At 35.6% G+C, this 25,514-nt stretch overlaps 1 protein-coding gene across 4 annotated transcripts in view; it reads right to left on the reverse strand.

The window, feature by feature from the left end:
- The window catches only part of ZBBX (zinc finger B-box domain containing), a 112,205-nt gene that overhangs the window by 81,869 nt on the left and 4,822 nt on the right, over window positions 1-25,514 (reverse strand). For 3 of the 4 annotated variants that reach the window (XM_032836087.1, XM_032836086.1, XM_032836088.1), the window contains exons 2-7: window positions 22,842-22,979; window positions 18,324-18,437; window positions 15,901-15,991; window positions 9,286-9,334; window positions 8,289-8,398; window positions 1,108-1,203 (exon numbers count right to left, since the gene is read on the reverse strand). In XM_032836087.1, coding sequence (XP_032691978.1) covers window positions 1,108-1,203; window positions 8,289-8,398; window positions 9,286-9,334; window positions 15,901-15,991; window positions 18,324-18,437; window positions 22,842-22,909 — 528 coding nt within the window. In that variant the 5' untranslated portion in view covers window positions 22,910-22,979. Of the gene's footprint in view, window positions 1-1,107; window positions 1,204-8,288; window positions 8,399-9,285; window positions 9,335-11,329; window positions 11,424-15,900; window positions 15,992-18,323; window positions 18,438-22,841; window positions 22,980-25,514 lie in introns of those variants that run through there. The other variant, XM_032836089.1, reaches the window with a different exon arrangement.

Below are 25,514 nucleotides of genomic sequence, written 5' to 3' on the forward strand. Positions count from 1 at the left end.
CTGTCCAGTTGTACAAACCTTCCTGAGACAGGAGAGTAACAGGCGGTTGGTTATTTTTGTTTTGTTTTTCTCTCATGATTTCTGCTAAGAAACTCTAAATATTGAGTTGTCACTGAAAAGTAAGTAACTTTGGTAAATACTGATACGAATAAGGTCTGTTTTATGTTTTGTGATTATTATGACTTGGGTCATCAGCATCCTTGAGAGTTATCAATATTTATGCTGAGTTGTCATGTAAAAATTGAAACCTACCAGTATCTTTCTAAATATTGATCTGATCATCTCCCTCCTTTTGCCTACAAGATAGTAAAATCTTTAACCCATTACACAAGGTCCTTGGTTCTCACTTAGGTCCTTAAGAGCAGAATCCTAGTGTTATTCATCTGTGTAAGGTACTGCCTAGCACAGACCTTGCTTTCTAAAAGGTAGCCAATAAATATTTGTTCAATAAATTGCTGCATAATGAATGAAATCTATGACAAATCAGTGCACTGTGAAATGTAACCAGTATGATATGTCCTATCTATATTTAACCAATATTTCTTGTTTAAGTATTAGAATTTTTAAACCATCTGACAGGGTTTGAACTTGAGCATTTCACAGAACAATGCCTGTATGAGGAAAAATAAAAGCTTCTATTATGTAGGAGGAAAAGTAGAAACCTGAGAGATAAGCTTATTTAAATGATAATGGGTGAGGACAAATAAAAAACTAATTAAAAAAAAACATGAAAAGGAAACAGTACAGATTTCTATTTATAAACTATATAGAAATAATACTTAAAGCAAACCATGGGTTCATTTGAAACCACAATAGATAAAAATACTGTCTAATTTTTAAATGTCAAGTTCACAGATAAAATGCATGATCTAAAAACTCTAATCAAGCTCATGTCTCAGGAACTATATTAAAACAGTTTAAATAGCAAAATTGAACCCAGATTAACACTCAGTAAAATAATTTTAAGATATAAGTAAAAAACTGTACATTATAGAATTTTATAAATTATAAGTCGTCCTAAATTCTAGATAATTAAACATGTTTTAAATGTCTTTCGGTCGCAACATTTTATAAATACAGTACAAGTAAAGCATTTTTAAGTCATACCTGCAAAAGAGTTGTTCTATGGAGTTTCAGTGCCCCCTTCTGGTGAATTTTAGCAAAGCAACCCAAACAATAATCTTCTCCACATTCAAGGCATACCTTAAAAGACATTAAAATATCACACAATCTTATATTAATATGACCTTGAGAAAACATTTGCATAAAGAAGTCATTATTCTTATCTTTATTTCTCCAATTACATGCCTAGATGTCATCAGAATCGAGAAGCCCAAGGAAACTGGAACAATTTGACCCAAAAAACTAATTTGCAAACTCTAATTACTGTCATATGAAAATAAATATAATAGCTGCAGGTAACTTTTAGATATATGTGTTAGATGTATATATGTATATACAATTCCAAGTAAGTCATAAAACACCAGCAACCTGTGACCAAACTTCTTGACCTGGTAAGAACTAAGCAGGCATTCTCTTGGCCAAAACTCCTTCATTTTTATGAGTTCTTTAATTTTTCTCTATTGATCTACATGGCACAATGCATATACTGTTTGTCTCCAAAAATCCCCACACACTTCTTTCAATGGTACTAATTCACTGGTGATTCTCAAAATATGGTTTGAGAAGTATGCTTAGAAGATTCCTCAAAGGAAAGTAAGTATAAGAAAAAGAACAGGATAGAACCACATCAATATGTCAGCAATTCTTATGACTGGCAAAATGATTATGGACAAGTTTATATTTATCTTTCAAATTCTCTATGGTCTTAAAATGATTTTTTTTAATTTATGAATAAATTGATGGGATATACCTGTACCTATGATGGTGCTGAGCAAGACTGAAAGTAAAAAGAAAAAAAATATGGAATTTTTACTGCGACTGAAAGTACTACAGGCAGTTGTACAGCCACTTCAACGTGAGCCTGTACAACATGAGAAAAAGCAGCCCAAATGGCTAAGACCTCTAATTTTCTTGAGTTTGGGCCACGTTAAGAATGCCAGCAGCACAAGTAAGTAAGAAAGCGCAGGGTCTGGAGAGATGATGTCAGAAAGTCTATGTCACAGAGCCCACATTCCCTTTGATTCTTTTTCATTTCCTCTCCCTCCACTTTGCATGTCCACCGCCATTCTTCCCCTCCACCCTCTCTTCTCCTGTCAAGGGATCTTACACAGAAAGCAGCTAGGGCAGATTGGGGAGAGGTTGACCAAGCTCTTCTACCCTAGACTAGGGAGTGGCTGACTGAAATGTGCAATACAGTGACCCCTCTTGCGCATATGAATCACCTGGGATTCTGCTGCAGTGAAGACTGATTCAGGAAGTCCACATTGGGACCTAGATCCTGCATTCTAACAAGATCCCAGGTAACGTCCATGCAGCTGCTGGTGTGCAGACCACGCACCAAGTAACAGGCACCAGAATGTACAGGATGTAGAAAAGTAAACACTTATTAAAAACCCAACAGGAGACCATTACTTTAAAAAAAAAAAAAAAAAAAAAAAACTGTGTTACAAGTCTCCATATGATGACAGTTGTCTGCAATAATGTGACCAGATTTATTAAATATAAGATGATTAGGACAACACCAACAACAACCACCAAAGGTAAAAAGAGTAAGACATTTTATAAAACTAATGAAACTGAAAAGGAAGGCTAAAATCCCATAACAATAACAGTATCCACAACATTTATGGAACACTAACTCACTGTTCAAATGGTTTCATATGTTTCATCACTGAATCCTCCCAACAACCCTAGAAGATTAACATGATCATTATATCTCCATTGTGAAGAGGAAGTAATAAAGGAACATAATGATTGGGAATGTGCCCAGTCACACAGCTAATGGAGCCAGGATTTTAATCCCACAGTCTGGCTGAAAACTCAAGCTTGCCCATGACCCAAATTATTAAAAATCACATTGACCATTAATCATAACACTAATCATTTATTGAAAAACCTTGATAAAATCTGCAATAAAATAAAACCCAATGTGACAAATGACTGCTTGGGGGGTATTTATCATAATCCAAATGCATCTTTTTCAAATGTGATTAGCTATATAGAACTGATTTTTTTATTTAAGTGAAGGAAAAATAAACACTATCCCTAATAGCAGAACTAGTCCCACCTTTCAACTCATGTTTGAAGAACAACAGTCTCTTACAGAAATGATGATTAAAACATTATCTGGATCCATAATTTTTAAGTGCACAACCAAATATAAAGCTGTAATTTCACATATACACATGGCAGTACTATTGTATTGATGTATATTTCCAAATGTATTCTGCATAATTTTTATTAACATATCTGCTTATAATTTAATAAATTTTTTAGACATATTGGAACTGTCTTTACAATGTAATATAGAATACTGAAAATCAGTTTGAACTTTGAATTCTAAGCCAAGTATTTGTTAACAACAGATTTTTAATGAAAGTAGCCAAACGGATGTTGTAGACTAGAAGATCAAAGCTGGAATTGCAGAGTAAGCTTATATATTTTGTTATACAAGCATATTTGGATTTAAATTGGGTTAAAATGACCGCTAACTGGAAAATCTTTTTAGGCAGTTTGTATAACTGGCAGAAAGTACTAAAAATGTAGATAAGGACCCCATTCCGCCAAAGACACTTCTTCAATGATGGAATACCCAAGTGCAGTTTTAGCAAATATCTTTTTAATTTGATCAAGCCTAGATCAGTTGTGCTAAGCCTTTAGATTCCCTTTGAGTTTAATTAAATTATCTACATTTGCCAAATTAATATGTAATTTTTAACGATCCATTTCACTTTTGCCATGTACAAACAGCCTAAAGCTACAGAATTTCTTTTAAAAATAAGGAATCTGGAGGTTTGGGATTTTATTTTTACCATCAATGTATGTGAATGCATCAGGAGATATGAAAATGTGCCAACAACAAAACACACAATTTACTATCTCCTCTCAATGTGCCAGGCACAATGCTAACTACTTCATATGCATTAACCATTATTCTCAGTAACCCTGAGGTATAGACTATACTACCTCTATTATCCCATTGTAACAAATTAGAAAACAGAAGTACAGAGGAATTAGGCCATTTTCTAAAGATCACATAGCTAATAAAAGGTAAAGTCAAGATTCAAACCATCAAAAATGCAAGCTCTTAACCTCTACTTCCCATATACAGCTTACCCTGATGCAGTCCCTATCATAATTTATTAGAAGGTTTAATCTCACTACACACCAGCATTACCATCTAGAATGATGGATGCTAAGAATACAAGATAACCTTAAGTTCACCATCACCATGGTCTATTTCATTAGATATGCCTAACTTGAATTTTTAAATAACTTATTGTGGTGCTTGACAAATAATCATGGGTCATTACTTTCACTTCAAATCAACCAACATATTTTCTTAAAATCTTAGCAAAAATCTTCAAGACTGTGTAGGATTTAAATGATGGCTTCTATTTCTAACAGTTTTCAAGCAAATCAGCCTTTTAATCACTGCATACATCATCACTCTCGTCTGCTTTCCAGACAAGGCATGTGCCGTTTATCTTGTCTGGAACGTCCTCTTCTTGTTTTTCCTTCTCTTTGGAAAAACATCCTTTATTTCCAGGTCAAATTTACCTACCTACATATGTCATGTTGTTCAAATTTGATGGTCTTTAAATAATGCTCAACACAGAACAGGATTCACAAGAAATATTGACAGCTCCTACATAAATACTTTGCTCAGATCATGAACAGTGGGCCTCAACAATTCAGTTCAGCCAGTAAGTTCCTTCTAGCTTTCATACTTCCAACTTCAAGAATATTAACATTGTTTGTATTTTTTTAAACATTTCTGGATAGATACAATTTGTAAAGATTTCTTAAATTATTGTCCATCATTACATCAAATAAGAAGACAGCATGATATAATAGTAAGCGCATTGTAGCAAGAGCCAGGGTTTTATATTTAACATTGCTATTATCTCTTTATCAGACTTACAGCATTCTAACTCTCTTAGACCAACTAAAACTGCCATGAAATAAGGACAGTAACAGAGTCTCAAATCAGAAATGATGAAGGCCAAATTCTCCAAAACCTATAACAAATATCATTACAGTCATCTACAAATATTTGTTATAATCATTAAATTATTGGGGGGGAAACTGCTTCTCAAAGGCATATAATATTTTAAATTACATCAGATATTGGAGTACTTTTAATACCAACTGAAAGGAAGATATATCTGAAGTCTTTATTACAGAAAAAAAAATGGATTCTTTCAACAAATATTTGTTGAGTGCCTCCTAAATTGCAGCCAGAATTCTAGGTGGCAGGCATACACCAGTGAACAAAACGAAATCCCTACTTTCATGAACTTGACATAGGTAGGTGGAAAATAAACACATAAGTACATATTAAGAGGTAATAAATGTAATGTGGTTGCATGGAGAAGCTCCAAAAAATTCAGGGCTACTCAGCTGTTCCTCCCTTACAAAGGGCTGCTGGGGCAGGGAACATTTGAATTGACCATTTTTCTGAGGAGACTGTGGGAAAGAAAATATGTTGGAGAGATACTGAAGGTTGAATTTTGAACACACTAAGTTAGTGATTACTGTTAGACAACCAAGTAGAGCTGTTGAGTAAGCAGTCTGAGTTGGAAAAGTTCAGGGGGAGGAGATGAATAAGAGATGTATATTTTTTTAAAGATTGTATTTATTTATTTGACAGAGACAGAGAGATCACAAGTAGGCAGAGAGGCAGGCAGAGAAAGAGAGGGGGAAGCAGGCTCCCTGCTGAGCAGAGAACCTGATGTGGAGCTCCATCCCAGGACCCTGAGATCATGACCTGAGCTGAATGGCAGAGGTTTAACCCACTGAGCCACCCAGGCACCCCAAGAGATGTAAATTTGGATACCATCCATGTAGAGATGGTCTTTAAAGCCAAGAGAGTAGACAAAATTACCTATCAAGAGTAAATAGCTGGGGGTGCCTGGGTGGCTCAGTGGGTTAAAGCCTCTGCCTTCGGCTCAGGTCATGATCCCAGGGTCCTCTGCTCAAGCCCTGATCAGTATCTCTGCTCAGCAGGGAGCCTGCTTCCCCCTCTCTCTCTGTCTGTTTCTCTGCCTACTTGTGATCTCTGTCAAATAAGTAAATAAAATCTTAAAAAAAAAAAAAAAGGGTAAATAGATGGACTAGAGAAGGGGGTTAAGGACTAAGCCCTGTGGCACTCCCAACATTCAGGGGTCTAGAATACAGAAAACCAACAAAAGACTGAGATGGGACAGCTAGCAAAGTAAAATGAAACCAAGAGAGAATTATGTCCTGGAGGAAGCCAAGTTAAGAGTCACAAAAGAAAAGAGGAATACTGTACCAAATATTACTGATAGATTAAGATAAGAACTCAGAATTGGCCACTGTATTTAAGAATATGGATGTCATCGGTGACCTTGATAGCAGCAGTTGCTGGACATAGACCCAATTCTGAATAGACAGGTTCAAGAAAGAATGGGAATTTTGCAATTCCACTTTTGGGCCTATACTCAAAAGAACTGAAAGTAGAAACTTGGACAAATATTTATACCCATGTTCATTGCAGCATTATTCACAATAGTCAGAAAGTGGAATCAACCCAAGTGGAGGAATGGATGAACAAAATGTGGAATATACATGCAATAGAATGTTATTCAGCCTTGAAAAGAAAGGAAAATCCGACACATGCTACCATATGATGAGCCCCGAAGACATTAAGTGAAATAAGCCAGGCACAGAAGGACAAATATAGTAGCTTCCACTTATACAAAGCACCTGGAATAGTCAAATTCCTAGACAGAAAGAATGAGAAAGGAGAAGGATGGTTACCAGGGGCTGACAGGAATGGGGAATGTGAATTATTGTTCAATTAGTACAGAGTTTCAGTTCTGTAAGATGGAAAGAGTTCTGTGGATGGATGGTGGTGATGGCATCATAACAACATGAATGTACTTAACACCATTGAACTGTACTCTTAAAATGGCTAAAATGCTAAACTTTTTTTTTTTTTTTAAGATTTTATGTATTTATTTGACAGAGAGAGATCACAAGCAGGCAGAGAGGCAGGCAGAGAGAGAGGAGGAAGCAGGCTCCCCGCCGAGCAGAGAGCCCGATGCGGGGCTAGATCCCAGGACCCCGAGATCATGACCCGAGCCGAAGGCAGCAGATTAACCCACTGAGCCACCCAGGCGCCCCTAAAATGGTAACTTTTAAATTATGGCATATTTTGCCATAATTTTTTTTTTTTTTTTAAGTTCATGAAATCAGCAACAATGAGAAGTTAGAGAAGCGTTGGAAACCGTTTGGGGGCTTTTTTTTTTTTTTCAATTTCACTTCATAACTTTTAAGGAGAAAAAATAAACATCATTTGTTTGAAGGAAAAAATAAAAAGACCTGCACATAAATATCCAAGGCAGCCTTAAACACAGTAGTAAAAAACTGGAAACAACCCAACTGTCATTCAGTATGTCAATGAATAAACAGATTGTGGTATATTGTACAATGGAGTACTACTCAGTAATTCAAATGAACAAATTACTAATAAATGTAATAACATCGGCGAATCCCTATGTGGAACAAGAGAAGCCTTACACAGAAAAATATATACCCTATCATTCCATTTACATAAAGTTCAAGAATAGGTGCCACTAAAGGTATGGCTAAAAATCACAAGAGCAGTTGGCTTTGTAGTGGAAATTAATTGGAAAAGGCACAAGAGAACTCTCAGGGGTATTCTCTTACATTGACAGCGGTGTAAACATTTGTCAAAAGGTTTCTAATTGTACATTTAAGGTCTGTTTCACAGTAAGTGCATTGTACCTCAGTAAAAAAGAGAGAGAGGAAAAAAATAGGAAGAGAGAATATGATGAGAGCAAGTGTACACACCTCCTTAGAAGTTTTACTAACAAGGGTGCAGAGGGAGATGTGGTGGTCATGGAAGAACTTTTGGTGTAGTTTTGCTTTGGAAAGCACCGCAACATGTTTGTGTGCTGATTGGCATGATCCAAGAGGGAGAGGAAAGGAGGAAGGTGATATCCTTAAACTGGAATGAGAGGATGAGATGCAGTGCATTGAACGGGGCGGCATGCACACATCACCTTCAGCAACAGCAGCGAAGGAAAAGTATCTGGCTCCCAAAGCAGGTCGACTTGGGAGAGGTGAGTGAGGCCATGTGAAAGTTAGGTTCTAGTACCTTTTTATAGTGCACATACCAGCAGAGCAGCTTTGTTCTCACACTGTCCACAAACCTTCCCTTTTATCTTGGATTTTTTACTTTCAGAAGGATTGGCCATCTTATAATTAAGTTGTGGTTTCACTGGATCTGGAAGAAAAGAAAAATGTCAGGCCAATTAGTTTTCTGACTGATAAAGTAATGAACTTAAGCACATTTCTAAATTCTCAAAGAGTATTTAAATATTAATTCCCCAGTAAGAATGGAGTGCAGGCAAGTCTACTCTTCCCAGTAAACTGTGGAAACCATAGTCCTCCCTCATAGCCCCCTGTGATCTCAGGGCCCACATACGTGCCCATACCCATCCTGCTTAAAACTCACTTGAATTGGATAAGTGAAATTACAGAATGTCAAAAACTATGCTCTTGATAGAATCCTTATGGCATTCTGTCCCGTCTCAGGATTAAATTAAATGAAGCTCACAGAAAACAACCTTCTATAATAAATGTTACATGTATTTCTAGAATTTGTTCTACCAAATTATCTTATCCATTCAAATTAAATGTACTTATCCTCATAAAAAATTTACTTCTTTTGGATTTACTGTGAATTCAAAACTGATTTTTGGGTTTTGCTATTTTGAAATAATTAATTAAATATAAAACTATTTTCAATATTCTTTTAGATTCCTAGAGTAGAATTTCAATATATAATTTTATACTGCTCAATTATCTTCCTGGTTAAAAGATTATATAAGTAAGATCACAGAATAGTACTATCAAAGTCCTCAGTTTGGAAAATGTTACTATTATATTCATATTTTAAGTTGACATTTTTTAACATAAAATAAGGCTGCCCTCCACCCAAAATAAATAAAAAGGATTTGAATATCAAAACCTCACATGAGAGTCATCATTTTGGGTTTTAGAATCATTATATAGCACAAACAATTCTAGCACTTTAATTATCTATGTACTTCAAATGAAAAAGAAAAGTTATAGCTTTAGCATCTAATAACACAGTGGTAAACTGTTTACCTTGAAGTTGCTCCTTCAGTAATTTTAATTTCACTTTTCCAGCAGAAAACTGTATTAATGAAATGGATATTATTTGTCAGGTATATATTCTCTTATTCAAAGAATGTTTAAGTTACTAACAAAAATGGTAGAGACCCATAAAATTTCAGGGCTTCTTGAGCAAAACAAACATTTGAGAGAATAATATAAAATTAATAGAAAATCATGATTAAAACTTATATAAAACTTTGAAGGAAGAGCAAATTACCCCCCCCCCAAAAAAAGGAACTTTGGGAAATATCTAAACCACTTTTAAAAACATGCCATAAATTATGTTTTGAACAAAAATAATTATATATCCTCAGGAAACTATTTTAGGAAAGCACTAGTATTCAAACACTGTAAAGGCTCAGTAAGCCTTTTCTATCTCTGAACTTTCTGAAACACACAAAGCCTAATATTTGTACAGACTAAATCTAAACTGAATTCTGACTGAGCCACTCTGCTTACATAACTGTAGAAGCCAATATTATCTTATTTGTCTAATTTGGAGAACCACATGTTTAAGCATCATAGATTTAACCTTCAATATATTAGCTGTGATCCCTGACAGTCTGAAGTTATAGACAAAATATTGAGTAAATAAGCTTTGCCTTCAGATGTTTCAAATAGTCACTTAAAATCCTTGGATCTTAAGATTTTAAGACATAAAACGGACTCACTAACTGTATTTACTTGCCTTGATCTTATTAAAACCAACATTCAAAGTACACAAATGAGCATGGAGGAATGGTGCACATTTACACGGACCCTGTCAATTCATGCCTAGTTTTCAATTTTCAATTTGCATGCTCAATTGCCCAATTTGTACATGAGAATATGAGAACAACAGTTGCCTCTATGTCGACGGCTGTACCAACTGCAGTCATCTTTGAAAATTTAGGCATAATTATTCTCAGTGAATCTAGTGGTTTTGCTTCAAAAGGGCATTTTTTGTTCACATTCTTCAAGTAGCTGCTCAGATGCTATGTACCAAACACAGTAGAAAAGAAAATGGGATTGAAATAATCAACTTTTATGTGAATCACACTCTTATTTTTAAACTGAAAATGTTATACAAGTTACAGATAATTTAATCTCATTTTTCATAACAAAATTATCCATTATTATTACCTTAATGATACATCTGAATTACAACATGGTCAAGGTGGTTATAGGCAACCTGGGCAGGATGGCTATGCCAAAATAAACTGAACCCATTATTAGGGAAATTTTATAATTTGTTTTTATTATTGTAAATATTTTTCAGCTCTATAAATATGGCCACATTTACTTGAAATTATTCAAACTGCATAAAAATACTTCAGTGAACAAACTGCTGGCTGCTGTTTTTAGGCAGCTAGAATTTCCTCCTAAGTCTGATTTTCATCTGTTTGGAAGAGTCTAGGGTCAGGTAGGCTTGGACCAGGGATACACACATTACATCTCACACACACACACACATCCATATGTATATACACATATGTACACATATGTATGTATATGTACATACACGTATATCTAAAACATCAGTAATTTGATATCCTGAAGCCTATGCCTTATTAACCCACTTATGCCTCCACCAGAGAATACTGAAGGGGTACACTGAGGGTCAGGGAAGCTTAATGGCTGTACTATACAGACATATCATATGGGCCTTGGGAGTCAGACTATGCTGTCATCATCAGCCTCCTTGGCATTGACAAACGCCTCCAAACTCCCACCAATGCCCTAATCTGCCATGCTGGGCCCACATCCTCCCATGAGCAACTTTTTCAAATATTCTTATGCTTAATACAATTAGCTACATAACTTTTTTCCATTTTCTACTGTTTGTCCTTATATCCGGGTTTCCTGCTAATCCATAGAGCTCTTATTAAATAGTCATTTATCCTATGACTTAAACCTTTCCTAAAAACACCTCTAGCAAAAGTTCCCATTAATGGGACTCACCTTGCTTCAGACACAACCTTCTCCAAAGAACTCTCCAGAGGAACTAGCTCCATTTCTACTCCCTTATACTCACCAGGAGAGAAGAAAATCTTTCTCCCTGTTTGGTCCTGAGTGCTGCTTCCAGAATATTGCTCTGATCTCATCGTTCAGCAATGATGCCTCTATTGAAGGTCCTTACCATCTACGGACCACTTTCATTAATATCCACGATCCTCTTCCACCTGAACTAGAGTAATCTGCTCAGTATTTTTCTCCATCACAGTTCTGAGTGATGATCGTAGAGATTTCAATGTCCATGTTCACCTGACACTCTGATGCTGAAAACCCTCCACCATGCCGACTACTATGAACATCTAAGTGCCTCTTTAGCCACCTGACCATTATGACCAAACCTTAAACCTAGCAGCAATCTGAAAGGCCACACCTTCAAAAGCCCAGACTCAGAGCTATTCAGTGCTAAACATGATCACCCTACCTCCTTCCTCTTAGACCTCCACCTCTATCTACCTACCATTGTGATGAAATAATCCTGACTGGGTCCCCTACAAATCCATGCTCTTACGGCTCTTCAGCAGTCTACTTATTCATTTTGTGCTAAACCTCAATCATGACTCCCACATGACTCAAATGTTCCCCATTCTGAAAGACTCACATTCACCCCATTCCCCCTCCTTATTGTGAGCAGATGATCCTGCCTTCAAATTTACTACAAATGTTGAGGTCTTCCCATTAAAATCTTTCCACAGCTTCCTGCCTCACTTCCTGTCAAATGCAACCTCTAAAATATTACCTTTACTGCCACCTGTTTTGTCTTCTGTCTTTCTAACCAGATGCAGTGTGTCCTTCTTCCATTGGCCAAGGCCTACCTAAGGAACCATCATTTCAAAGACTACACCCCAGCAACTGGTACCTTCCTCATTTGCAACTTCTACATTTCCCCCACTAGTGAGTCCCATCCCTCAGCCACAAACTGGCTCACATGTTTCTGATTATAATAAACAATATACAGTTGACTCTTGAACAATACGGGGGTTGGGGCACCAATTTTTGGCCCCCCCAAAACTTAACTGCTGATAGCCTACTGTTGACTGGAAGTCTTACAGAGAACATAAACAGTTGATCAACACATATTTTGTATGTTATATGTTTATATGCTGTATTCTTACAATAAAGTAAGCTAGAGAAAAGAAAATGGTATTTAGAAAGTCATAAGGAAGAAAAAATACACTTACAGTACTGTATATACATCTATTGAAAAAAATCTGCTTATTAAGTGGACCTGAACAGTTCAAATCTATGATGATCATGGGTCAACTATAATAAAGTCTTTCCTTGATCCTGTTTAATCCTTGAGATGTCACCCAACATTCTCATGCTCACTGCAACATTAGACTTTATTCACTGTCACCCACCTTTCTTCCTGTAACCAACTGATATTTTTCCATCTAATATCAAATCAAATTCAGTGTTTTTTAAAAATTCTAATTCTTCACAAACATTTTCAGCCAATGTTACAATTGGTTTCAGACACATAATCTTAACATTGCTTAAAACTCTGTGAAGTAGTTAGCAAATATTGTATGTTTACAAATTGATAATAGACGCTCAGAAAAGTTAAGTGACTCACCTAAAATCACAGAGCTAATGAAATGAGTCAGGATTTTAGTCAGTATGGATGAACATATGGTTTCTTGACCTTGATACCATTGACACTTTAGGCCAAATAATCCTTTGGTGGTGAGGCTGTCCAGTATGTTGTAGGATGCATACCAGCACTCCTGGCCTGCAGCCACTCACATTCATAAACCAAAAACCTGAAACCGTCTTGGTGGTGATAACTAAAAATGTCTCCAGACATTGCCGAATGTCTCCTAGGGGGTAAAACTAACCCCTGTTGAGAAACACTGGTCTAAAATCACAGTCAAAACACCCTCCTTTACTTTCATTTTCTCTGAAATTACATTACTTGGGTTCTACCATTCTTCCACTTCTCAAGCTCCCTTTACCGGAGAGCTGGCAAATCAACTTAGCATCAGCTTGAAAGCCTGCATTCCAAATCTTGGCCCTGACGCTTGATCTTGAGCAAGTGAACTTTTTTGATGTTAAATTACTTCATCTGTGGAATTAGAAAAATAACAACTGCCTCTCAAGAGCAATATAAGCACTTAATGAGATAAAACAGGAAAAGCAGCTGAACTGTTGACTGCTATAAAATAGATAGTGATTATCAATATTAAAGTTCTCTTTTACCTCCATATTCCTTGAGCTTTATCCTTCATACCTGCCCTTTCTGAGCATTTTCCTTTATACCCTTCTTCTCCCTTTTATAAATTCTTAGGAAGCATATTTACTCTCTTGGCTTCAACTAACATATTAGAAGTCAAATAAAATTCTAAATCCTCAAAATCTGCTAGGTAGAACTTAAATGTCCTAGAAAGAAAAGAAGGAAGGAAGGAAGGAAGGAAGGAAGGAAGGAAGGAAGGAAGGAAGGAAGGAAGGAAGACAAAAGAAAGAAGAGAAGGAGTAAATATGTCAGGTAGGGATGGGTTAATTATACCTATGGGTGAAATCTTTTCACAATGTATACATACATCAAATCATCATGCTGTTACACTTTAAAGTATCTTAAAATTGTAATCGTCAGTTACTTCAATAGAGCTGGGAAAAGAAGAAGAGGACGGAAGAAAGGAAAGAAGGAAAGGAGGGACGGCAGGAGGAAAGGAGGAAGGAAAGAAGAAGCGGGGGAGGGATTTCTAAATCCCAATTTTTTTCAGCTTCTTTCTTTATTCTACCTCATTGTCAATCATCCTGATATCAGTTATACATTTGACTTCCTCCTTTCCTTTCTCACTGCTTTTTTGGTTCCGTGGTTTCCTTCATATTTCTTCTGCTACATTCTAATTGAGACTCTTCTCATTTGACCTCTAGATTTTTTTACTAGTCTTCTAAATAGTCTTTCTGCCTATTTATACTTTGGAGGCTACTATCTATATTAGTGGCCTCCAAAGTAGCATGTATGCATGCCTGAGGGAGCTCAGGAAAAGACCAGAAGGTAGAAATGAAGTTTGTGTCATCCTTAAATAATGTCCACAATTTGTTTTATAATACACATGATATATTAGTAAACTATCATATTTATAAATAAATTCTATTTATAAATAAATGAAAAGTTCATGTATAGAAAAGTTCATGATCAAAATACATTGTTTATTGATGTGGGACATGATGAAATAGTTTCAATATGACTTATTCTATCCTCTATTTATAAACTCCTAATGCCCTGGATATTTAAACATAATCAGCCATCATAAATCATCACCTTAATTCTGCTGTCTTCCTGCTCAAAAGCTGTCAGGGAATTCCATTCCCACAGTGAAAGAGTCAAGACTCTGAACTCTGTTATTCCCTCCTGCCCTAGCTCACTTTCTAACCCCACCTTCCAGAGCTCCCTAAACCCCATGCTTTCACATCTGACTCAATTATGAGGTTTGTGGGGCCTGGCATTATGATTTATTCATTTTTTCCTTACAAAGACATCTAGAAGACTCAACTATTTGTAGAACTAAAGTATTTTTTCCCAAACACAGATGGTTTATACACTAAATGGTTATGACAAAAATGACATACTGACTTTTCCTATTCTCATATGTATGTCATCTTTTACATTAGATGAGGATCTCCTTGAGATTAAGGATAATCACTATGTGACAAAAGAGGCACTTAATAATTGTTATTGAATAAATAGGTCAATAATCACAGAGTCAGCATTTTTATTATATTATATTTCAATAACATCTAAAACATGGAACACTATCTCAGAAAGATCACGAGAAATGGGAAGTGGATTATAATCCAAAAATTAAAGAAACGTATCTCAAGAAGAGAATGACACTAAAGAATAAAAGGCTTTTTTGAAACCAGAAAGGTTAGAAGCATCAAGTAAGATGTTTATAGATGCCAACTGGTCCAAAGAAAGTTTAATGATAGGTATATAAAAGAGAAAAAGCTATATAAGTTAAGACTTACGAAGTCACGGATCTTGTACTAAACAATACAGAAACAAAACAGCTTTCCTTACATAAAGTCACTCATCTTGTTTTAATCTTAAATATAAGGTAATGTTATATTTTATAATACACAGTAAAGCTAAAGCAATTCTACAGCTGAGAAACCTGAAAACATTTTTTCCTTGGGTATCTTCACACATAAACTCAATAGTATATGAATAATAATTATTCAAGCAAAACATAAATACTATTAAACAAATGTGATTATAGGAAGACAGAAAAAAGTCTGTCCTTTGTTACATCAAATAACTTAGTTTTCATCTTAATATATAAAACTACATAGTTGTATTTCACATGCTTGAAATCAGAACTGATTGAACTGTATAAAAAAATCAGTCTAGAAAAATTCTATTCAAGGTGAATTCTTGAAAATCATCTTGTCGATGAAAAACAAAATATATCTGAATAATGAAAGCTGTAAATTAACCCATAAGAATTAATCAAAATCCAATAATATACAGTTGTTAAAATAAGAATAGTAGGTTTCTTAAGTATAGAAGGGAATACAAGATCTGAAAAATTAACTTATATCTCTTCACTGAGTAAATTCCCTGAGAGCCCAATGGTATTTTCTTACCTTAATAATATTTCCTTTAGTTTGTGACATCGTGTGTGATTGATTACCCAATTTTCCCACTCGTCCAGATTTCCAGTGATATCCACTTGACCTTTAATATATATAAACAGAAGACAAAATGTAATTACCAAATACATTTCTCCTTTTAATGAAAACAAATATATTTTCCCTGTTTCAAGAAATGATATTCAATCATTAACATGTAACAGACCACCACAAAATGAAAATGAAATATCAATAATGCCATGATATCCTCAGCAATTCCAAAATATAGCTCTACCATATTTGGAACTGTTGAGAAGAAATGAATAAAAGTAAAATGTCCAAACACAGATGAAGAATTTCATTTTTTAGACATTTATGATGATTAAAGATAGCTTTATTGATTTATAGGAAACTTTACAGATTGTTGTGCAGTTTTAAAACCTAAGTGTCTACAAATTTAAAGAGGAAAAGGAAGCAAAATAATACCCAAAATATTTGGCAGATCTACTAGTGATGAATTCCATGTATAAGACTACAAATCAGCTCCCATGTTGAAAGGTAACAGAGATGAGAAAGAAGGCAAACTGTTTAATTTCCAGTTTTCAAAGCACTTTTGAAACTCACAAAATTTTCTGAAGTCAGCAGGACAGAAGTCCAATTCTCACTTAAAAAATAATGAGACAAAAACTTCCCCAAGGTCACACAGATAATAAATAATAAAGTCAAGTTCGGAACATTAGACTTCTATCTTCCTGACCAGTGAGTGGCAGGTTCTCATTCTAGCAGTGGCATTTACTATCTATGTGACCTTAGAAGAACACTTACCTCTTCTGAAAACTCAGTCAAGCTTTAGAACATTTTTAAAAACATCTAGAAAAGTTTCCTCAGCTAATGAAAACCCTCTCTTGATGCTAATTTCAGGAACTCTGATTCACAAATATTTCATGAGCCATTGAGAAGTGCAAACTAAGTTCATTGGATCATTAAAAGAGGAGCATCAAAATATACAATATACTTTATCACCTGGGATGACATATGACATTGAGATCTTTGATTAATCTGTTATTAGAAAAGGTGTGTGCATATGTCATGAATATTTTTCAGAGAATCAGATTCTAAAGATAAATACTACTGACGCTATAGTAAACATTTGAATTTTATTTAATGGTTCAGAAGGTATTGCATGGATATTTGATAATATCACTTGGATATCTGATAAGACAAAACAAAAGCAAATTTAATACACAAAAAGCCTGGTGAGATTTAGTACCAGCCAAAGCACATGAGACATGCACTGTTATCCTCGTAGGAGAAAGTTATACATTTTTAAAGCCTATCTGAAAAACAATATTCCTAGTATCTACCAAAATGTAAACTGCACATACACTTTGAACTAAAATTTAACCATTTGATACTCTTGCATGTGTAAGCAGAAATATACATAGAAGCATGTTCACAGTAGCACTTACAACTACAAAACTGAGAAAATTTAATAAAGATCTGAAAAATACACAAAGAAATATTATGTGGCCTTTCAAAGAATGAGATCAATTGCATGCTGATGTGGCAAGAGTGCTAAGATGTATTAAGTAAAAAAAAAATATAGGGTATGAATCATTTTATAGATAACCTCACTTATAAAAATGTAAAAGATATGTGAGAAATACACAAATACACATTCATACAAATACACACACACACACACACACACACACACACAAACTTACACAAAGATAAGATACTTGTGGGGAAAAAAAACTTAATTGTTAAAAGCAGAGCTACAAATGGTCTGAGACTCAGCCTACAGCTAAGAAGAAATAATTTCCATTACATAACCATCAGCTCTGTTTGACTTTTATAATCTACGCTTATCATTTTTATAATAAAGGAAAATGCCCAGTAAAATTAGTATAGATGCAAAATACAATATTAGAGAGTGCTCATTAATAAAATTTCAGCTAAAACATATTTGTCTAAAAATATTTTAAACATACTTGAGGGTTTGAATGGTTCTTATAGATGAACATGTAAACTCCTATCCCCACAAAGTCTTTTCTTAAGTAAAAATGACCTTAAACACAAACGCAATCTCCTATGGATGGCAGCTTTATGAGAGCAAAGGCCAACTTCTGCATTTCTGTGCTAAACATCCCAGACTTTAATGGTTCACAAGTCATGTAAAAAGAGAAATAAGAAAGTCTAAGACCAAATAAGGTCCAAAGGAAACAGAAGTAATGGTAATTTTCAAAAGCAACATGTCTTACATCATAAAAGACATAAAGAAAAAGTAGGAGAAATTTAATACTATTTGTTCATCAGGAAAAGCCAGAAATTATTCATTCAGGGCAGATCTTTTTTGGAATGATATATTAATATACGAAGTAATTCTTTACCAAAGTCAGTTTATTCCTCTCAAATTCCCTAAAAATGTCACCTACTCTCTTTCTTCCTTTTCTTTACTCCGGGCTGATTGGAATTCCTGTAGCTTCTTTTCCATCTGTTGATTCTCCAGTTCTAACTGGACCTTCTCCATCCTCAGTTCCTGAGCGTTTCTGAGTAAGAGTTAAACACAGAATGTTCATTTGTGGTAAACAAACAAACAAACAAAGACAAAATAATTTTATATCATCTTTTGCCTTTAAAATTATGAACAGTAAGTGATAAGGTATTCTAACTACTTCCTTTGCATTCTGTGAAATATGGTTTCTCAAGTTAGCAATAACTTCCATTAACATTCTCCTTGATGTATACATCTCTTCAAATCTCAAATTTTTGTTTTTCCTATTACAGTGTTAGATGCTTCAAATCATAATTCACTTTCCATATGAACTTTGCCTTCACATATGCACAAATATCTATGCTATACAAATAGAATGCAAAAGAAAAAAATATGTTCTAATTTTCATACTGTCTTTCCTCTAAAGAATTCAAATAGTTTGAGGCATATGGTTTAAAGTAACCATTTTTTTTCTCCATAGACAGAATACGCATTTTTTGCTGACCTGATCATCTTGGAAACCTTCAATAAATTTCTACCTCTATTGTATTGTATAAGTACAATACAAAGAAAAAATAAAAGAGCAGAGCCTGTTTGGGGCCTATTAGGAAGAAGGCATCTATTGATGGTCTCGGTATAGGAGCCATCAAAAGGACTGAAAGGGAACTGGGCCAATACCACCTATTGTTTCCTCTGAAGGAAGACAATAAGAAAAGAACTTTTTTGAAGAAAGAGAGGAGCCATCTTATAGATTCCTGTGCAAGAGATTTTGATAATGATATCTGAAGCTCATCAAACTTTTGACACAAGCCATTTTCTTCATTTTACAGTTCTCATCTCTTGTCAGTATTAGTCACTGACTCCGTCTTCCATAGGTCTATGCCAACCTAGTTCTCTAGCTTTTATTATCTATCATGAGTTTAAATCTCTTCCTTTATTACTACATTAGTGTTTGTCCATATTCAGGTAGTGTGCATACCCCCAAGGATTTAATGGAGAGGAGTTGAAAAATAAGAATAATGGAGATCAGAAAAGGGAACTAATTTATAAAAGCAGGCACCAAGGAGCAAGGGGGCCAAAGATCCATGCCCAAGTATACACTATCCAGGGGGATAAACAGAAAGTGAAAGGAGGCAAAGGCTGCCAAAGGGTTCAGAGAAACTGTCAAAGATGCTGAGGGGGAGGCACTATTTTCATTATATCTGCTCCACAAGGAGTATTTCAGCCCCCAGAACAAACAGGCACAGGATATGTGACAGTACATGAAAGGTGATGAGACCCAGTAGAGCTTCCAGCACACACAGGAACACAGACATGCCTGAAGGTAATTGAAATACCTTATAATGGTGCTATCACTGGAGATGTACCTGCAGGTATCTGAACACACAGAAAGGGCACAGGGCACATACCCAGCTGATGGGCCTACAAGAGCAGTTCCAGGAGAAAGAGAAGTCTGAGCTGAGCCCTAAGGGATGAAAGGACCTAGCCAGTCAAAGAGAAATGGTGAGAGCAGTGTTCCAGGAAGAAAGAAAAGTGTGAGCCCAAGTGGATACAGGTGACATGTGGGTCAAGAAGCAAGAGGTTCCATGTAACCAGGCATTATGTGCAGGATGGAAAAAGTAGCAAGAAATGGAACTGCTGAGGTGGAGAATGGCCAGATCATGAAGAGCCATGTAGACCATGACAAGGATTTGTATTCTACAAGTAATGAGACTCACCAAAGGATTTTAAGAGAATTGATCAGACTTGCATTTTATTTAGAAAGATCGCTCTGATTGCAGAATGGGAAATTAGAGGGTGCAAGGCTCAAAGGCAAGGTAGCCAGTTGGTAGACTATTTTGGTAATCCTAATAATAGAGAGATGACGCTGGTCTGACTGGATAGAGACAGTGGAGAGAAAAATGGAGCACCTGAGAAATATGAGGAAATAAAATTAACTGGACTTGGAGACTGACCAGAAGCAGTTGACTCACCAGGGAAGGTACAAAGAAGGAATCTAAGATAATCCTAGGTTTCTTACTCAGGCAACCAGAAGGATAATGATGCTTAGATCACTTTGGTATGGGATGGGGACACAGTTCAGGACTGATACCTGAGCTGGTCTCCCTGCCCAAAGTCTCAATGGCCCAGAACACTTTTCACATGGCTTCCAGAAAAAGGGTTCAAGAACACAAATGTGATTGTGTTACTCACTTACTTAGAAAACATTTAATGTTTCTGAAGACCCCACTGTGGTAGAGGAAATGGATGAGAATGAAAAAAAAAAAAAAAAAAAAAAAAGACTGGCTTACTGACCAAGTGGTCAAGTTGATGGGATGCTATGGTTGTGAAACAAGACAAGGGTTCCTTCCGGAGACAGCCTCAGACGCAGAGCCAGGGGGCAGGCAGGAAGGACCACTGAGGAAAACTAGGGTTGATCCTGCAGAGACCAGGTCAACCCACCAAATCCAAGGGCCAGAAACAACCTACTGAAATGAGTTAGAGGCTGAGAAAGAGGAAGACAAATGTTGAAGAGCACCAATACATCAAACAAGGTTAAGATAATCATTAAGACAGTATCAAATGAAAATAGGGGGACAAGGAGAATAAGGAAAGGGGAACAAATGGATCTCCAGAGCAATTACCATAGAGTGGGTGTTCCTGTCATAGCTTCTATAGGTTATTGATTATGGATGGATCAGGAAGACCTGCAGGCCATGGAACAGTGATCCCCCCCACCTTACCTCCAAAATAAATTCCAAACTCCTTAGTGTGGCACACAAATTAATTTATTATCTGTACAACCCTGCCCTTCTCTCCAACTTTGCTCTATAAGTCTCTGTTCCATACATCACTGGATGTGTCTGAAAGTTTCCAGACAATGTGGTCTTTGTGCCTTTGCCCAAGTTTCTCCCAGTAACTACCCAACTAACTGCGTCATTCAGAGGAACCTTGGAGACCTCCTCCCCACTAATCCAGTAGTTTTGACCATGTTCTCACAGCCCACTGTGCTTTCTCATCACACTACACTTCACACTATCTCATAAATGTGACTTTATCCATTCACATCCTCTACAAGCTACCTGAGAGCGAAGGTTTTGTCTTCTTACTTTCATATTCACCATTCTCCAGCACAGTGTATAGAACGCATGCACTTAATAAATGTTTGGGTAAATGGTTTATAGGTATATAAACACAGACTGGAAACATGACCAAAATCAAATTTTGTATGCCCCATTTTCTTTTTACACAAAAAAAGCAAATTTGGTATTAGTAGCAATTGGATAGCTCCCCTCCCACCAAAAAATGGTAAAACTAATACAGATAATGGAGGGGTTTGAACTGTATGGGTCCACTTCCACATAAAATTTTTTTTTTACAAATACAGTACAGTACTGTTGTCTTTTCCTTACAATTTTCTTAATAACATTTTCTTTTCATTAGCTTAGTTTATTGAAAGAATACAGTATATAAAACATGCAACATACAAAATATGTGTTATTTGACTGTTTACGTTATCCATAAGGTTTCCGGTCAACATTAGGCTATTAGTTAAGTTTTGGGGATGTCAAAAGTTATACATGGATTTTTTTAATGTACTTTAGTGATTTAGGGTCAGTGCCCCTAAACCATGTGTTGTTCAAGGGTCAATTGTGCTGAGAATCCCATATATTTGTGTAACATTTTCCAGCTTACACATGCTCTTACCCACAGTATCTCAAAAGTCAAGGAAGAATTAGGAAGGCCCTGAAGACACTGAATAACAACAGGACTATTGATCTCATCCATGGAACTCAAAACTAAAATTAAAAGTCTACAGTCTGTCCTGAATCCAAACCAGCTGGCCATTATTGATACTTGAAAGGAAGGCCTTGGCAATTTCCTGTGACTCTAGATGACCTCAAAGGGAAACAGTATATTGACATTTCCAGTATTCCTGCCATGTTATGAAATTCCCAGGATACCCAGAATGGCTTGGTTTTAGTTGAATGCATCCACAAGGCAATCCAGGACAGAAGGTGCCCCACCTAAGAAAGGTGAATTTAATATACTGTCTCTTAGTAGGCAAAGTGCTGGGATAGTTAGTACCTTCTCTGTTTAAGATCTCTTGGCCCAATAGCGTCCCTAAATTTCAGTGTCTTTCAGTTTCTTCAGGGTGATTCCTTTTAATTCCGAACAAGGGCCACAAACTATTTATAACTTTATTAGAAGGCTTTAATAGTCAACAAACCCAGATTTTATTTATAACTTCTCACTTCAGTTTTGTGACATAATTTTAGTCCTTATTTTAAAAACTATTGTGGATTTATAATATGTCAAACCTACTCTCTTATAGATAAAAATACACCAAGGTAAAGAAAATGGAGATAATAATTCACAAATTTAAGTCTAAACTGCCTCATATAAAAAGAATACTTAAAATTACAACATACAGAAATGTTAGCAATTATTTCTATTTAAGTAATAAACACACACTTACTTGTATTTCAGCTTTACAGAATTTCCAGGTTTTCCCCATGGAAGAACTATAAAATCTTTGGTGTTCATGATCACTGTCTTTTTTTTTTTTTTCACTGTCTTAATAGTAAATAAAAATCATTGTGATTTGCAAAAACTTCTGGAAAAGTAACAGATAAAAGAATTATGCCTGAGTAAGCTGATAAATTACAAATTCAAAACTACATATAGTTCAGGCAGGTTTTAAAAACAGAGATCATTATGAAGGAAAAAGCTGAATTAAAGGCTAGACAATAAATGTATATATGCTAAATATAAATTTTATAAGTATTTATATATTAACAAAGTTATAAATATAACATATCTAATGGAACTAAAATTTTATCAATAATTATATAGCAAAAGACTATGGAAATAGTCAATTGAAAGTGAAGAATGCACTCTTTAAGACAGAGAATATTCTCCGGCACTTTCTATAGTAAAGAGTATAAAAATACATATCAGGTTTTGCTCCCATCCAAATATCCATGGCTAAATACAGGGAAAAGAAAAGAACTTTTGAGATACAATCCAAACTCAAAACTTTTTTTGTACATATATGGCAATGTAAAATGAGAATTAAGGTATGTAATAACTACCCAAAGGCATTCTAATATCCTCATTCATCAAAGAAAATTTTAATGATGCTCTTTGCCCAAGACCAGAAATTAGCATATTTAGAAAGAATTTTTTAACAAGAAATGAAACAAAAAAGATTTTCCACCCAACTCCAAGTTAACCAGAAAATTAAATTATTCAGAACACCCTATTTCCTGAATATCTCAATTATTCATGTTTCTATAATAATTTATTCTGTAATGCTGAATTACTGAATCACATGCACAACTACTGGATTTTTATACCAATAAAAATTTCCAAATTCTGAACGTTCTCAAAGAAATATGAGGCATTACCGTAGAGTCCAGACTCTTAAGTGGCCAAACCATTTGATATTGTTAGTGTATATGTGTGTTACTACATATTCACAACTTCCACTAATATTAACTAAGTCTCTGCTATATGCAAAGCACTGTGCTAAGAGGCATGAAGGAATCAAGGCCCAGGGAGATTCGTTTTCTGGCTCAAATGGCAAAGAGTCAAAAAGGGCGTATAAAAACTGTATATAAAAGCCATAAAATAGGGTAAAAATTATAAAGGCCATAAAACAAGGTGTAATAATATAATAAGTGAGAGAAAGGAAAAAATTCGAGCTGGCTAGCATTTAAAGTGGAGTTCTGAGGAGAAGGGGGGCTTATATAAGAAGATATAGGGGGCACCGGGGTGGCTCAGTTGGTTGTGTCTGACTCTTGATTTCAGTTGTCATGATCTCAGGTTGTGAGAAGGAGCGCCCGGGATAGGCTCCATGCTGGGTATGGAACCTGCTTAAGATTCTTGCTCTCTCTCATCCTCTGCCCCTCCCCCTCTCTCCCTCACTTAAAAAAAAAAAAAAAAAAAAGAAGAAGATATGGATGGGATGAACACTCCACACTATAAGAAAGAACAGCTTTTGAATGGGGACTAATAACTGGTTCCATTTGGTTGATGTGTGGGTTTACATGGAGGAGGGAAAGTAGGCATACATTTGGAAATAAGGCTGAGGCCCAAAAACAAGTGGCTTTAAATGCAAAGTTAAGGTATTTGGAATTTATTCTCTAAATAATGAGAGTCACCGGAAGTTTTAGATAAAAGAACAGAAAATAAATTTAGAAGCTTTGCTCAAAAACTTGAGGAGGAAGGGCATCAGAACAGGAGCAACCAAATGGAAGGCTATTGTAACATCAAAGTCTACATAATCGAATTAGTAGTTCTTCGGTTTTGTTCCTTTGGGACACTCTCTCATAATTTCAATGACAGAACTACTGATCAAAACATTTTTAGAATGCCTCTTCTGATGGGTGCCTGGGTGGCTCAGTTGGTTAAGCGTCTGCCTTCAGTTCAGGTCATGATCCTAGGGTCCTCGAATGGAGCTCCCTGTTGGGCTCACTACTCAGTGGGAAGCCTGCTTCTCCCTCTCTCTCTGCAGCTCCCTCTGCTTGTACTCTCTCTCTCTCTCAAATAAATAAATTAAATTTTTTTTTAAAAAAAGACTCTTTTGAAACTATCTGAAGAGTCCATCATATACCCAACAAACACACAGATCTACCTTGTTATGCCTCATTTAAAACTGAAAATGATATTGTTCAGCAAGAGTGACTGTTTTTTTCAGTCAAATCTAGTTTCAAGTTACTCTACCTCCAAAAAAAAACCTAGTCTGAAAGGGTAGATTTTTACTACCTTGGAGAAAATTCTGAAGGAATTTATTCTCTGGAGATAATTCCACAATGGAATTATACAAAATAATTTTATATTGTAAGCAGTGTAGTGGATGCATTGTAGAATTAAGTGTATTTGTGCATTCAAAAACAAACATTTAGCTATTCCTTTGTGACTCCCTTGGGGGTACCAAAGTCACAATGGTAAAAACATGGTGTCTTCCCTCAAAGAACTCAAAATGAAAGGGAAAGCACACAAACCTTGAAAGAAAACAAAAACAAAACTCCAGGAATAATACTACTCAAAGAGTCTATATCTCTTTTTTATTATAATCTAGACATCCAACAGCTGGGCCCTAGTCTACTGTGGCTAAATTTTTCATGAAAAGTTCCATATTGTTATC

The sequence above is a fragment of the Lontra canadensis genome, unplaced genomic scaffold (genome assembly GCF_010015895.1).
Source record: "Lontra canadensis isolate GAN:19392208 unplaced genomic scaffold, GSC_riverotter_1.0 scaffold90, whole genome shotgun sequence".
In the NCBI taxonomy this organism is placed as follows: domain Eukaryota; kingdom Metazoa; phylum Chordata; class Mammalia; order Carnivora; family Mustelidae; genus Lontra; species Lontra canadensis.